The 16,060-nt window shown below is 35.0% G+C and overlaps 1 protein-coding gene across 1 annotated transcript; it reads right to left on the bottom strand.

Moving 5' to 3' along the window:
• Positions 1-304: 304 nt before the first annotated feature.
• Positions 305-2,015, bottom strand: LOC104097530 (protein BIG GRAIN 1-like A). The gene has a single exon (XM_009604101.4). It carries the CDS (start codon positions 1,594-1,596, stop codon positions 460-462), a length of 1,137 nt encoding a protein of 378 aa, XP_009602396.1. The 5' UTR covers positions 1,597-2,015; the 3' UTR covers positions 305-459.
• Positions 2,016-16,060: the final 14,045 nt, after the last annotated feature.

The raw sequence follows: 16,060 nt of genomic DNA, 5'->3' as shown, positions 1-16,060 counted from the left end.
ATTATTGCTTTATTTTGAAGTAACCAGTCGACTTATTATGGACATTTATATGTAATAACTTGAATTTATCTTACAATTAGCGTGATACTACTAGACACAACTTGACTTGATTTTAGGTGTTCATGACTAGATAAAATGCTTAATTTATGTGCCTAATTAGAAAATCCGGACAAGTTTAAGGGACCGAATATGTATTTAGCCTTATTTTGTTTCATGGCCATTATCATCTACACAAGCAATAAAGCAAAATTGGTAAACAAGTGTGAACAAGTATAGGAACAAAATAAAAATAGATAGGGAAATATTCCTAGAAGAAAGGTAGATAATAAAATTAAATTGGAAGAGAAATTTCATTTCATTTCTCGTAAAATAAACTCCCGTTCAAACCAATACATAAATTACATTAGTAACAATAATACACTACTAACAAATTTATTTATTTTTAAATTTATTGAGGAATTACAAAATCAAACCATTAGCAATGGCTCGATTAGTACCAAGATTAGTAGTTTCATAAACCGGTAATTCTTCACTATACCTATCTATTCCAATAGAAGAAAGATTATCAAGCTCAAATAAATCAGAACTAGCACAACTTGCCACGTCATCATCTTCGTAATCTTCATCTTCAAAAACTTCCATTTGCTTGATTTCTGAATTTTTCCTCATATCAAATTCCCTCTCCACTTTCTTCTGATAATTTTTCAACAATTCCTTAGCTGCTTCCTCCACTCTTCGATTTTTCTCCATTGCATGAAATTTCATTTCTTCATTTATAGTTTTCCTAATGTTTTTCACACTTTCCAAATTGGGCTGACAACCTTCATCTACAAATCTAACTGATCTTTTAACTCCACTATTGCTAGATTTTGGAGTATTTTTACTTAAACATGATCTTGAAAATGAAGAAGCTGAAGAACAAGTTGATGTATTAGCTGAACTAGAAGAAACTTTAGGTTTCTTTGTATTTCCCGTAGTGAAAATGGAGTTCAAAAAACTAGCTAAACGACCCCCAGGAGAAATTGGCTGTTTAACTTTCTTTAAATCTCCGTAAATCTTCAAAGCTTTTGACTTTGTTTTAACAAACCCACCTTCATTTTTCATTTTTGGAACAAAATCTCTTTCCAAATTGAGATTTTTAGAAGATTGGGTAGTTGAAATGGAAGTTCGAATAGGTTTAGGTCTATTTAGACCATAACAAGAAGAACCAGAGGAATATTTCACTCCATTATTATAAACAGATTCAGCTTCTGAATTAGAAGAAAAAACTCCCCCACAACTTGAATCTGAAGAACTCGAACTTGAGTTCATCAAATTCCTTGATTTTCTCTCAAAATCTGCTGCTGATTTTCTTCGAACGGCAACTTTTTCACTGACTTTATGCTCCATCCATTTCTCAATCATACAAACCTTTTGGAAATTTTCCATGTTGTTGTTGTTGCTCTGCTTCTTGCGCATTGTTTCTTTGTATAGTACAAATTGTTCCTCTTCTCCTTGATCAATTGAACGGTAAATTGCATCAAGTAGCGTAGAAGAAAATGAAGGATTTGAAGTATGTGAAATATCCCTCTCTCTTGTATAGTTATATCTATCCATTCCTATTTTTATAGAGGTAAAACAGAGCAGAAAAAACAGGGGTAAAAACAGAGCAGAGGGGGGATATTAAGGAGTGGGGTGAAAAATGATGAAAGGAATGTCTTTATTGTCTGTTTTGGGAGAGTCAAAAGCTGATGGAAAACAGAGAGTTCAATGGAGATAAGGGGCACGAAAAATCATGACAGAATGCTCAGAATCCATGCTATTTGATGATTAAAACACATGTTTAACAGAACAGAGAAATGAGTGTAAGGGAAAATGGGAAGGGGAAAAAAGGAGACAAGAGTTATCTAAATGGAGTTGAGTTTGATGATGTTTTCACAGTAAGAGAGAGCAGAGCATAATGAGGATGACACGCCTGAGGAAGAGAGAGAGATAATAAGAGAGAAAAAAAGAGAAGAGAGAACTGTTTGTGTTTTATTCTCTTCTTTTCTGTTCCACTTTGGGCTATATATGATCTCAACTTGGAAGTAGGGGGTTGGGGGTAGGGTGAGGGGGATGTGGAGGGGCCTGGCATAGGGCGAGTTTAAAGTTCCATACAATAGTAATATTTAATTTTATAGTTAAATATTTAATATTTTCTTCATTTTAATTTATGTGTATTAGTTTGATGCAGGGGAGTTCATGGTTCGGTTTATGTCGGTTTTTCCCCTAAAAAAATCAAACCAACTAAGTCGGTTTTTCAAATATTGGAACTAAACCAAACCAATTAAGTCGGTTTTTATCGATTCGGTTTTTGTCGGTTTCGTTTTTTTCGGTTATTTATCGAGTTTTTCTTAAATATGAGAGATACACTACCAAACGTATATTCTAGCGACTACATTTTCAACGTAACGCTATCAAACCAACTGCTCTTTGAGAAATCTATCATTTATCAAGATATATTGATGATAATGACTCAAATATTGATGAATGATTTAAGTAATCAATTAAAAATCTATTATTTTTAACATGAAAAAAAATCTTGTACTTAGCAAAAGAAAATTACCAATCAAACTTGAAGGCAAAGAATTAAATTATTATAATAGTAAAGAACTAGATTAAAAATACAAATGACTAATATGTCCCATAAAATTTTAGATACTTTATATAAAAATATACATATATATAGGTGTAATAATAAATTTAAATAGCTACTTTTATAGTGAGTTTGGTTCGGGTTTTCTAGTTATTTTTTGATTAAAATCAAAACCAAAACCAAATCAAATTTGATCAATTTTTAAAATTTAAAATCAAAACCAAACCAAACCTAAAAAGTATCATTTTTTTAAATCGGTTTGGTTCGGTTTTCAGTTTGATTTGGTTTTTCGAATTTTTATTAACACCCTAGTTTGATGTATACAAAGTTTAAGAAAGTAAAGATGATTTTAAAATCTTATAGTCTTAAATTAAAGATGTCTATAATGTATCAAAATATCATTCGGAGTCTTATCGTCTTAAATATGACATGTGGAAAGTTGGAGTTAAATAATTACTAAATATAGACGCAATATTATTTTTGATACAGCTAAAAAGGAAAGTAAGACATAAATTGAAATGGAAAAAGTATATTTAGAGCCCGTTTTGATTGGCTTTAAAAAATGGTTCTTCAGCACAAATAGGTTTTAAACCAAAAAGCAAAAAGTTGGGTTTGCACAGCTTATTGCTTTTGGCTTGTTTTAAGTTGTTTTAAACTTATTTTAAACTCTTTTTATAACTTTGTCAAACACTAAGAATAGTTTAAAAGTTGATTTGACCAGTTTAAAAGCCAATTCAAACACCCTCTTAATCGATTTTTTTAATACATATACAGAGTTTGAGCAAAAAATATCGGGTTTACGTTAACGGTAAACCCATTGATACAAGGCTAGATCCGCCCCCGAGGTGGTTCAGGGCCAGCTGAAAGGCCAAGCAAGTAAGGCATGCGCCTTAGGCCCCCGATTTCAAGGGGACCAATTTTTACCGAGAATAGATTATTAATTTTTTCCTAAAATCTTTAAAATAACTCTTCTTTTATATAAATTTTTGTCATTGTGAATTTGATACCGTTGAGGGATGAAAAAGTCCTGTCGGTAATCTTCATTTTCCATTGTTTACATTCTGACCACTAAAACTTACAGTATTATTTTAAAAGTTTAAGGATGAGAATTTGAAGAAGAAAAAATTGTGTTAACCTTTGATATACTTAAAACATAATAGCCACTCTAATATTAAAGGCTTAGGCTTATATTTTGAATTAAAAGTGTTAAGAGAAATAATGCAAGTAGAAGATAATACTCTAATCGATATATCTAATTATATAAAAAGACGCGATTCTTTTTCAAATACCTAACAGTGCCTCAACGAAAAAAAATCAAAACAAAAATAGAGAAAATTTTACCTAAGATCAACAACGTTTCAAGAGTGATTTAATCGGTTTAGTATATTTTTAGTTTAAAAATAATTAATAAACAAATTGATTATAAAAATATTATTAATAATTTTACATCTAAAAAAGTTAGAAAATATATATTTCATATATATATATGAACTCTTAAAGAAAAGGGCTTCTAATTGTAGTTTTGCCCAATTATGTCTAGCCGGGTGGTTGGATGGTCCAACTAGGACACAGTTTCAACCTGGCACTCATAACGTGGCATACGTATTTATATCCTCACGAGGAATACGTACGGTTAACCTAATAATACATGTCCTTCATAATTTGTATTGCCAGCAGACTAGTAGTATTATAATTCTTATTTGGAACATGAGAGATTAATTGAATATATTTATCTCCGACAATCTATTTGAATTTCAAGATTCAAAATTCATTTAAACAAAAGGTACCCACCTAATTGTTTGTCGATAAATTCCATTATTTGCAAGAAGCTACTACTAAACATGTATACATGTTAAGGTTAGTATATTTAGTAAGCTAATAAAACAAGTCTTACTATTTATAGGATGTTGATACAAACATGTATATAGTAACTAACCAAAAAAATAAAGAAAAAGGAAGGTAAAGATCCACGTGATTCAATAATTCCAACTAGAGTAGGATTAATCTATTGATTTTTGCAGGCGAGTACGAAAGTAAAGACTAGTGTGCAGTTTGGTATTATGTCTTATTCCTAATAATTTATCCCACTGGACAAAAAACGCATCTCTCATCTCAGAAAGGTGGAATTTTATATATAATTCTATGACGGTGGAATTATGCATAGTTATCTCTATAAAAACAAAAATAAAAACATGATATAAATATTCACATTTTAGTTTTAAACAGCAAAAATAATCTTTATAACAGTTATAAAAAGTAATCTTATATAAAGTTAACATACTGACTTCTTGTTGAAAATGTCATATCATTAAAATAACATTTGTTGATCATAAAACCAATCGGTTCAATTTCCAGAATCAATATATCTGTTTATAAAATCAAGACAACTTTCTTTTATTTATTATATGTTGAATATAAATATATATAAAGGCTGCAAATAAAGCTTACATAAAAGAATGATGCGTGTGAAAAGATTGTGCGAAAATGAGACTTAAAGATGAAGCAGCGTGCCATATTAAGCAAGACATTTCTTTTGGGATAACACTCTACATACAATACTATTTAATTATGTTACCTTAATCTCCAACACTATCTTTCTTTTTCTTTTTTTCCCCAAACACTATCTTCCTTTTTATTAATTTATATTTCTGTTCAAACACAATTTTAATTTACAAATATCATTTTAACTTAAGAAAAATCGATTTTTCCCGAAATTTTCCACTAATTCATCACAATCATTATTGGTATAGTTCATTATTATTTGTAGAGATGTGGTTAGTCTGATTAGATTGAGAAAGAGACCCCAAAAGTGGGCTCTTTGTCCAAGCATGATTTACATAATGCTAAATTAATGATTGCACTCGTGGCTGTCAATCTTTACGGAATAACGAATCGATATGACAGTATATTAGAATTCATAAATAAAATGAGACATACCTTTTTACTTGCTTTTCTATTTTTGGTGTGGGATGGGTTACCAGTTTTATAGTAGGCGTCTGGATAATATTTGATTGAACTTTTAAAATGAAAAATATTTGAAGTTGAAGTTGAAAATATGAATTTGAAAAGATAAATATTTGTCACTTTTGCTTAAAAAAATACTTAATGTTCTTCCATTTTTTGATAGGATAAAAATCATCAATTACAGGAGTAGTACTTTAACACATTTGAGAAACTTCTTTTGAAAAGTATCTCAAGTGAAATAATGAAGTTCACGAACTTCAACTTTTTCTTCTAAGTTAAATTCATGTCTTAATTTTTTTTTAAATTCAATTTTAACCAAATATTGTCCAAAAGAATCAAAACTCTCAGCCTAAGCCTCGGGTCGAAAAAAGTAACGAACTTGATAGTCCAACTAATATGCGGGAGGAAATGAAAGAGGCGAAGACTAAAACGAAAGATTCTTTAGAGAACAAATAGGAATGAACTAAAGGTGGGAGATTCCCTTTAGGACTTGGAATGACAAATTTGCTACATTAAATATACAATTCATGACAAAAAGTAGAAATCCATCTTCGATTCTAATGCGATGCATGGGAATAAATAGAAAAACATTGTACATTTGTATGTTGGTGTCATGTTGGATTTATAACTAAAGTCTTGACTCTCTTTGCCATTCTCCAATGGCACCTATTACACTTGTCGTATCAATCAAATTTAGTGCTCATCCCAATTCAATTTGTCCCCTTGTGTTAAAGCCATCTCCATCTTCTTCTTTTTAACCATATATGGTATTCGCAAAAACATATTTGTTCGACTAATTTGAATTTGGGTAGCAAGAAAGTGTTTCCTGTTTGGATTAAATAATTGGTGAGCGGAAAATAGAAGGAAAGTGAGCTCCCTTTTGTTTTGAAAAAAGCAAAATGTCCCTTATTAATGACGGAAAAAAAAGTAAATGTGATTATATTGAGATAGCACTTCTCTTGGTGTTAAATGAGTTGGAAAGAAAGTAAGTCTCGTGCCGTCGTCGTCGTCGCTCGGCTTCGGAATCGGAATCGGAATCGGAATCGGAATTTAATTAATTAACGAAAATTCAACCTGGAATAAGCCAGGACCCGCGACCCGACCCGATCCGGTTCTTTCCCGAATTATTTTAAACCGAAATATTTAAAACGTGAAATGTTCCCACCTGTTCCAACCGCCATGGCTATCTTTCCTTACGAAATTTTCTTATCTTTTTCTACACAAAATTTTCTAGTGTGTTTTACAACCATTGAGTGGTTCGCACTTCATCAGAGTTTTTGGTACCAATACACTAGTGAGTTAAATCATTATATCCTGGGAGGATAATATTCCAGCACCTCGGGTACTTAAGGGGATAATTTTCTTAAGGACACACTGTGCATTTAGTGAGCTCGATTTATTCCGAAATTATTTTCAGATATTATTTCGATATTCTGTTGCTGCTAACTTTCTGTTTTTGTTTTTTGTTTCAGAAAGTTTAATGTTTCATTATTCGATAGTAATACAGATTGGCTAACAATCTTAAGGAATTTTTTTTTATAATCTGTATTCTGTTTTAGGAGATTAAAACTTGTATGGTTTTCTACTCCTTCTGAATTTTTCTATTCTGATTTGAAGATATAAAAACTTCATCAAAGTATTAAAATTCAGAAACGATTTGAATAACATAAAAACTTTATCGTTTTCTGTGAAACAGAATATAAAAATTTTGATTTTTATTTATTAAACGTATTGTTTATCATTAATTACAATACTATTTATTGTTCTATTTTTTGCCATTAATTGAGCTCTTCTATTGTTAATAGTGAGAAATGGCAATTGATAATGAAAGTCCTTCTGCGACTGTTGCGGCCACGACGATAGCCTCGTCAAGCAGAACTGTTGTGCAACCGACCGAGAAATCAGGGAAATTTTTTGGAGCCAACTTCAAAGGATGGCAGGAAATGGTATTTTTCTGGCTCACCACGCTTGGTATGCATAAGTTCACCAGTGAAGACCCTCAAGTGCCTGCCGCCGACATGCGGGATATTGAGAAGTTTATGATTGTTGAGGCGTGGAAACAGGCAGACTTTCTTTGCAAAGGCTACATCATAAGTGTTTTGAAGGATGACTTGTACAATATCTATAGTGCTATGAAAACTTCGAAAGAATTATGGGACGCACTTGACAAGAAGTACAAGACTGAAGGTGCCTGCTTGAAAAGGTTTGTGGTTGCCAAGTTTCTAGACTATAAAATGATAGACAACAAAACTGTTGGAACCCAAGTTCAAGTATTTTTCACAACCTTATTGCTGAAGATATGGTAGTGAATGAAGCATTTTAAGTAGCTGCAATGATTAAAAATTTGCCTCCTTCGTGGAAAGATTTCAAAAACTATCTTAAGCATAAGCGCAAAGAAATAAAGTTGGAAGATCTTGTGATTTGTCTCAAGATTGAGAAAGATAACAAAATAGCCGAGAAGAAGTCTTGTGGAAATTTAATGATTATGGGAGCTAATATCGTTGAGGAGACTGCTCCAAAATGTATGAAAAGGAAGATGTCTTCTGGACAGACTAAGGAGTAGAATAAGAAGAAATTCAAGGGCTACTGCTATAATTGTGGAAAAGCTGGTCAAAAAGTCCCTGATTGCCGTCTCTTGAAAAAGGATAAGAAAAAGGGACAAGCCAACATAGTGGAGAAGATTGATGACATCGATGATCTGTGTGCAATACTTTCGGAATGCAACCTAGTTGAAAATCCGAATGAGTGGTGGATTGACTCTGGAGCCACTCGACATGCTTGTGCTGTCAAAGAAGCATTTGCAACTTACTCTATTGTTGGTCCCGAAGAAAAGCTTTCAATGGGAAATACTGCAACAACCAAGATTGAGGGTTATGGGAAGATATTCCTGAAGATGACTTTCGGCAAGGTGTTAACGCTCAACAACGTTCTTCGTGTTCCTACTATTAGGAAGAATTTAATTTCAACTTCTTTACTTGTTAAGAATGGATTCGAATGTGTATTTGTATCTGACAAAGTTGTTGTAAGCAAGAATGAATATGTATGTTAGAAAAGGGCTACCTCACAGAGGGCCTTTTCAAACTCAATGTAATGGTTGTTGACAGTATTAATAAAATTTCAGCTTCTTCTTATTTATTGGAGTCAAATGATTTATGGCATATTCGTTTAGAACATGTCAATTACAAAACCTTACGAAAGTTAATTAATTTAGAAGTATTATCTAAATTCGAGTGTAATAAATCAAAATGTCAAATATGTGTTGAATCTAAGTTTGTAAAACATCCTTATAAGTCTGGTGAAAGGAATTCAAATTCTTTAGACTTAATTCATACTGACATTTGTGATATGAAGTCGACACCATCTCGAGGTGGAAAAAAGTATTTTATAACTTTTATTGACGATTGTACTCGATATTGTTATGTTTATTTGCTTAATAGTAAGGATGAAGAAATTGAAGCATTTAAGCAATACAAGAATGAAGTGGAGAATCAATTGAATAAAAAGATTAAAATGATTAGAAGTGATACAGGTGGAGAATATGAATCTTCGTTTGCAGAAATATGTTTGGAACATGGAATTATCCATCAAACTACTTCCCCTCTACACACCTCAATCCAATGGAATTGCGGAAAGGATAAATCGGACATTAAAAAAATGATAAATTCTTTATTAATAAGTTCCGGATTACCGCAGATTTTGTGGGTGGGAGACTATCCTTACAGCTAACCGAATACTCAATAGAATACCCCAGCAAAATACAATCTATTCCATATGAAAAATGGAATGAAAGAAAAACCAACTTGAAATATTTCAAAGTGTGGGGGTGTTTAGAAAAGGTACAAGTACCTTTACCCAAAAGGGTAAAAATCAAACAAAAAATTGTGGTGCATTTTCATTGGATATGGTACAAACAGTAAAGCATGTTGGTTTTTGGTTCATAAATCTGATAATCCCGAAATTCATGTTAATACGGTAATTGAATCAGATAATGTTGAATTTTTTGAAAGCATCTATCCGTATAAAACTAAATACGAGTTGTTAAGTGAAAGACCTAAACGACCACGGGAAGAACCAAAGAAAAATATTGCAAGTAATGAAGATCCAAGGCGTAGTAAACGTCAAAGAACATCTACTTTCTTTGGACCAAATTTAGTGACATTCTTGCTTGAAAATGAGCCTCAAACGTTCAAAGCAGCTATGTCATCTTCTGATTCAGCATTTTGGAAAGAGGCAGTCAATAGTGAGATTCAATCAATTTTCGATAACCATACATGGTAATTGGTTGATCTTCCTCCAGGAAATAAGCCTTTAGGTTCGAAATAGATATTTAAACTGAAAATGAAAGCTGATGGCACTATTGACAAATATAAGGCAAGACTTATTGTCAAAGGTTATAGATAAAAGGAAGGCCTTGATTACTTTGACACTTACTCGCCAGTAACGAGGATAACATCTAGTAGGGTGTTAGTGGCACTGGAGGCCGTGTATGGTCTTGAAATCCATCAAATGGATGTTAAAACAGCTTTCCTAAATGGAGAAATGGAGGAAGAGATTTACATGGAACAACCTGAGAGTTTGTGGTTCCGGGTAAAGAAAAAAAAATGTGCAAACTGGTTAAGTCGCTTTATGGACTTATACAAGCACCCAAACAATAGTCATGAAGTCATTATTTTTTTATATGTTGATGACATGTTGATAATGAGCAAAATTATGGCAGATATAAATGCTACTAAGCACATGTTGTCTAGCAAATTCGACATGAAAGACTTAGGAGTTGCTGATGTGATCTTAGGAATGAGAATTCACAAGACTCCACAAGGTCTAGCATTATCACAGTCTCATTACATTGAAAAAGTACTTGACAAGTTCGAGTATTTGGATTTCAAGATTGCCAAGACTCCAATTGACGGAAGTTATGCAGTTCAAAAGAAAGAAGGTGAAAGTGACTCACAACTGGACTATGCAAGAGTATTGGAAAGTTTGATGTATATCATGAATTGTACGCGACAAGATATAGCATGTTCTATTAGCAAGCTGAGTCATTTTACAAGTAAATCCAATCATATACATTGGATGGCAATGAAACGAGGTTTGGGATATCTGAAACATACCCAAAATTATGCTTTACATTATAACAAATATCCCCATGATCGAGGGATATAGTGATGCAAATTGGATCACCGGATCATCTGAAGTTAAATCCACGAGTGGATATATTTTCACAATTGGGGGTGGAGCAGTGTCTTGGAAATTATCCAAACCAACGTGCATCGCCGTTCTACAATGTAATATGAATTCATAGCTTTAGACAAGGCCGGTGAAGAAGCTGAATGGCTCTAGAATTTATTGGAAGATATTCCATTTTGGCCCAAACCTTTGGCACCTATATGTATATATTGTGATAGTCAAGCAACAATAGGCAGGGCATGGAGCGTTATATATAACGGAAAATCTCTTCACATTCGACGGAGATACAATACCGTTAGACAACTACTCTCTAGTAGTGTTATCACGATTGACTACATAAAATCAAGAGATAACGTATCAGATCCACTTATAAAAGACCTATCTAGAGAGGCAGTTGAAAGATCATCAAAGGGAATGAGGTTAAGGCCTAGGACAAGTCATCATAGCAGTAACTCTACCTAGAAGACTGGAGATCCCAAGAGCTAGGTTTAAAGAGATCAAACAAAGTTATGAATGATGGTTCAACATTGTCAAATAACTTAACCCATTCTCGTGATGAAGACAATGTTCAGAAATCAGGGTAAAGCATTAAGGCTTTTTGATGAGTCAATAAAGCTTAAAGCTTTTTAACGATTTACTAAGTCTGGCAGGAAATATTCAGATAGTGTGTCTATAGGATTACATAATTAGAAATCACCTATGGAGTGTGAAGTGTAAGCCGCTTCAAGGGGAATGAAAGTAAAGGCCCATTCTCTAAGCACTCATGAAACCAGGCGATGTTAATAGCTGAAACGAAAACAACCGTGAGAACCATAGATGGTTAAGGGTTGATTTTATGACTTATATTGCCTAGGTATACAACAAAGCTAGACGGTTCAAAGATATCAAATCTACCGATTGACCGAGTATATCCGATATAAGTTCACTACGGAAAGTTCAAAGGAAAACCTACTTATCCAGATGCAATTAATCCTTGCATGTAAATCTCACACTCGTCCGTGCATTCCTTTGTCTTATAGCCATTTCCCATTCATGAGGGGGATTATTGGGATTAAATGATTGGTGAATGAGAAATGGAGGGAAGAAAGTGGAGGGAACGTGAGCTCCATTTTAATTTGGAAAGAGCAAAGTGTCCCTCATTGGTGATGGAAAGAAAAATAGATGTGATTATATTGAGAAAACACTTCTCTTGGATTTAAATGGGTTGGAAAGAAAGTAAGCATCGCGCCGTCGTCGTCGTCGCTCGCTCGACTTCGGCTTTGGCTTCGGCTTCGGATTCGGATTTGGCCAAAGATCGATCGATTGATTAATCTTATTGGACAAAATTTCTTTTAATTATTTAATTAATTAACGAAAATTCAACCCAGAATAACTGAGGACTTCCTAAATTATTTTAAATCCCCCTTTCCAGAATATTTAAAACGCGAAATGTTCCCACCTGTTCCAACAACCATGGCTGTTTCTGAAAGGTTTCAAACCTTTTCAGAAACTGTGCCAGAAAATGGCTATAAATATGGCTTGATCCCACAATCTTTCCTTACGAAATTTTCTGATCTTCTTCTTCTTCTTCTTCTTATGAATAACATTTTCTAGTGTATTTTACAACCATTGAGTGGTTCGCAGTTCATCAAAGTTTTTAGTACCAATACACTAGTGAGTTAATTCATTCTATCTTGGGAGGATAATATTCCAGCACCTCAGGAACTTGAGGGGGATAATTTCCTTAAGGACACACTGAGCATTCAGTGCGCTCGATTTATTCTAAAATTATTTTCAGATATTATTTCGATATTCTGTTGCTGCTAACTTTCTGTTTCATAAAGTTTACTGTTTCATTATTCATTATAATAATACGCTAACATTTCCTATCGTGGATTTTCGGGATTTTTGAAGCTCAAACTCGAAACCTAAAATCTAGATTGAAGATAAAAATATCAGATCCATCTCATCACACTTCTTGTTTGTGCCAAATAGATTTACATCTTTATGTGAGTTTCTATCATTGTATGTGAGCTAGTTTTCACTGCAAAAGGGGAAGCATAATGAAAGATCGACCTTTTTGTTGCCTGCAATTAGAAGTGTGTATTGGGTAAAATATGGTACGGCACGTGGCCACCAAAGAAGGAGACACGTGGAATTAAAGTCAGGAGGACGAAAAACCAGGCACAACTACCCCATGTGTCACCGAGAAAGGCAATTTCATAAAGGCATTAAGCACGTTGCGCCCGGTGATATTTAATGAAGAATATTCCACAACATTAAAGAGTAACAGCTCATTACAGAGTTTTGAGCATTTATGTTTACCGTTAGGTTTAAATTACCGCACTTCAATAATTGTCATTAGTGGTGGGCTTGACCATTATGCCCATTGAGCTATAAATAATAGGCTCAATGCCCATTGTAAGGACGTTGTTTGGGTGGACATCAAAGAATATATTCCAACACGGCATATCGATACTATTTTTTCTCTCGAGCTTGTTATCTAATTTCATTGTGCCCGGAGACTCTGTTCTAGGGCTCTTCAGATCTATAGTTTCATCTGCATTTTGAGCTAAGTATTTTGCATCCAAATGATTAATTTATCACTTTGTTTGACCATATTAATCCATTTGTTTAGAAACCATGAATAAATTTAACTGTATCAATTTTCGGGCAAATAGTTTGGCGCCCACCGTGGGGCCTAGATAGCCGTGCGATTAAAATCGTCCTTGATTTTTCTCCATTCAATACTTTGATCGTTTTCTATCTTAGCAAAAAAACAAATAACAAAAAATGATAATCAATACCGTTAACGACACCCACAATCCTGAAATTAAAGGGGGACATCCTCATTTTGAGGATTCAATCAGTGACACTCGCATTGGGGGAGATAACGCCACACCGGTATATGACGGGCGGTACCCTAGACGAGTGCGAGAGGCTACTCCTGACGATGTTGACGAAGAACACGTGGCGGATGTAGTAAGAATCCTTCAAGAGCAACATGCAATCATCCTAAGTCATCTCACACGACAGTATCAGGTTATGACGAAACTAAACCAGGCACTATCAGGTTCTTCAAATAATGCTAACAGGCGAGATCCAATTCCTCCCGTCGTTTCTACAAATCAAGCAACACAGAGAATTGACAACAACACTCCCATGGGCGAAGTTGGCTCCAACGGGGCTGGGGGAGTAGATCTGGCCTCAACAACGAGAACGACCCATTTAAGGAAGAACTTTTGCGGTTCATGAAGGAAGTTAATGCCCGCATGTATCAGACCCCGGGCGTACCACCGGTATTGAAAGGTCCGAACTCGAAGAAGTATATTCAATTACCGTACAAGCCGAGTGCGACCCTGGAACTAATCCCTAACCGGTTTAGAATGCCTAAAGTGCCAAAATATGGCGGAACTTCAGATCCACATGAGCATATTACCACCTACACAACGGCGGTAAAGGGAAATGATTTGGCTCCTCACGAAATTAAGACTGTGTTATTAAAGAAATTTGGTGAGACTCTCAGGAGGGGAGCCTTGACGTGGTACTTATTATTGCCTGAAAATTTTTATAGATTCCTTCTAAATGCTCGCGGATTCATTCATCAAGGCCCATGCCAGTGCCAAAAAGGTACAAGCCCGAAAGGACGACATATTCAGGATCGCACAGTGAAAATCCGAGTTATAACGGAGATTCGTTAGCCAGTTCCAGAAGGAAAGGATGTTGTTACCAGCTATCCCGGATGAATGTGTAGCTGAAGCGTTCACTAAGGGTTTAAATCGGAGAAGTTCGGACGCTTCCCGGATGCTCCTTACTGGATTCAACCTCACAAGCGTGACAACTCGAGGGGAAATTTTACTGCTCACGGATACCGAGGGCGTAACAAAGACAACTCTCTTCGAAGTAGTAGATGGAGACATGGGCTATAATATCATCCTGGGAAGGCCATGGTTGCACGAGATGAAAGTTGTGCCTTCGACGTACCACCAATTGCTGAAATTTCCCACACCCTAGGGGATCAAACAGATAAGAGGTGATCAACCGGCCGCAAGAGAAATGAATGCGATATCGGTCTCCCATAACAAAGGAAAGGAACCTGCGGCATAGCAGTTACCGGAATCGGCTTCCACCCCCGAACCAGAGGGAAATCCCCAGAGACAAAGGAGTCAAAACAATATAAGGTACCAATGTATTTCCAAGTACCGGAAGAAACGGAAGCAACGAAGTCCACGGCAGATGAACTGGAGCAAGTTGCATTGTTCGAAGAATTCCTAGAAAGGAAGTTCCATTTGGGAACATGACTACACCCAGAGCTAAGGTCTGCTTTTATCGAATTCCTTAAAATTAACATTGATTGCTTTGCATGGTCGCACGAGGATATAACAGAAATCCAGACAGAGATAGGTGTGCATAAGTTAAGCTTGGATCCAAGCATACCTCCGGTAAGACAAAAGAAGCGCCCTATTGTAGAAGCAAGGAATAAATTTGTCAGAGAAGAGGTAACCCGTCTACTTGAGATTGGTTCGATCCGAGAGGTAAGACATCTAGATTGGCTAGCTAATGTAGTAGTGGTTCCTAAGAAAAATCATAAATTTTGCTTGTGCGTAGATTATAAGGATCTTAATAAGGCATGTCCAAAGGACTCATTCCCATTGCCGAATATCTATCAAATGATTGATGCCACGACTGGGCACGAGTTAATGAGTTTCCTCGATGCCTACTCTTGGTACAATCAAATCAAAATGAACCCTGAAAACCGTGAAAAGACTTCGTTTATAATGAATTTTGGCATATATTGTTATAATGTAATGCCCTTCGGGATAAAGAATGCCGGATCCACTTACCAACGGCTTATGAATAAAATGTTCGAAAAGCAAATAGGAAAGACTACGGAAGTATATATAGACGATATGCTCGTTAAGCCTTTGAATGCAGGTGATCACCTGAAGCATCTGCAAGAAATATTTGACACACTGAGGAAGCATAATATGAAGCTTAACCCCGAGAAGTGTGCATTCGGGGAAAGTTCAGGTAAATTCTTAGGATTCCTGGTCTCGCAAAGGGGAATTGAGGTAAATCTCGACAAAATCAAGGCCATGGAGGACATCCCGGATCAACTATTCAACATAAAAGAAGTCCAGAGATGCACAAGCAAATTAGCGGCTTTGAGCAGGTTCATTTCTCGATCATCGAAAAAGTGTCATCGCTTCTTCGCACTGCTCAAGAAGAAAAATAATTTTGAATGGACACCGGAGTGTCGACAAGCCTTGAAGGAATTGAAGGAATAGTTGGCAAGCCCTCCGTTGCTCTTGAAGC

Source organism: Nicotiana tomentosiformis, chromosome 3, assembly GCF_000390325.3.
Source record: "Nicotiana tomentosiformis chromosome 3, ASM39032v3, whole genome shotgun sequence".
NCBI lineage: Eukaryota > Viridiplantae > Streptophyta > Magnoliopsida > Solanales > Solanaceae > Nicotiana > Nicotiana tomentosiformis.
Note: the sequence above shows the minus strand (reverse complement) of the source record. Positions and strands in the feature narration are given on the sequence as shown.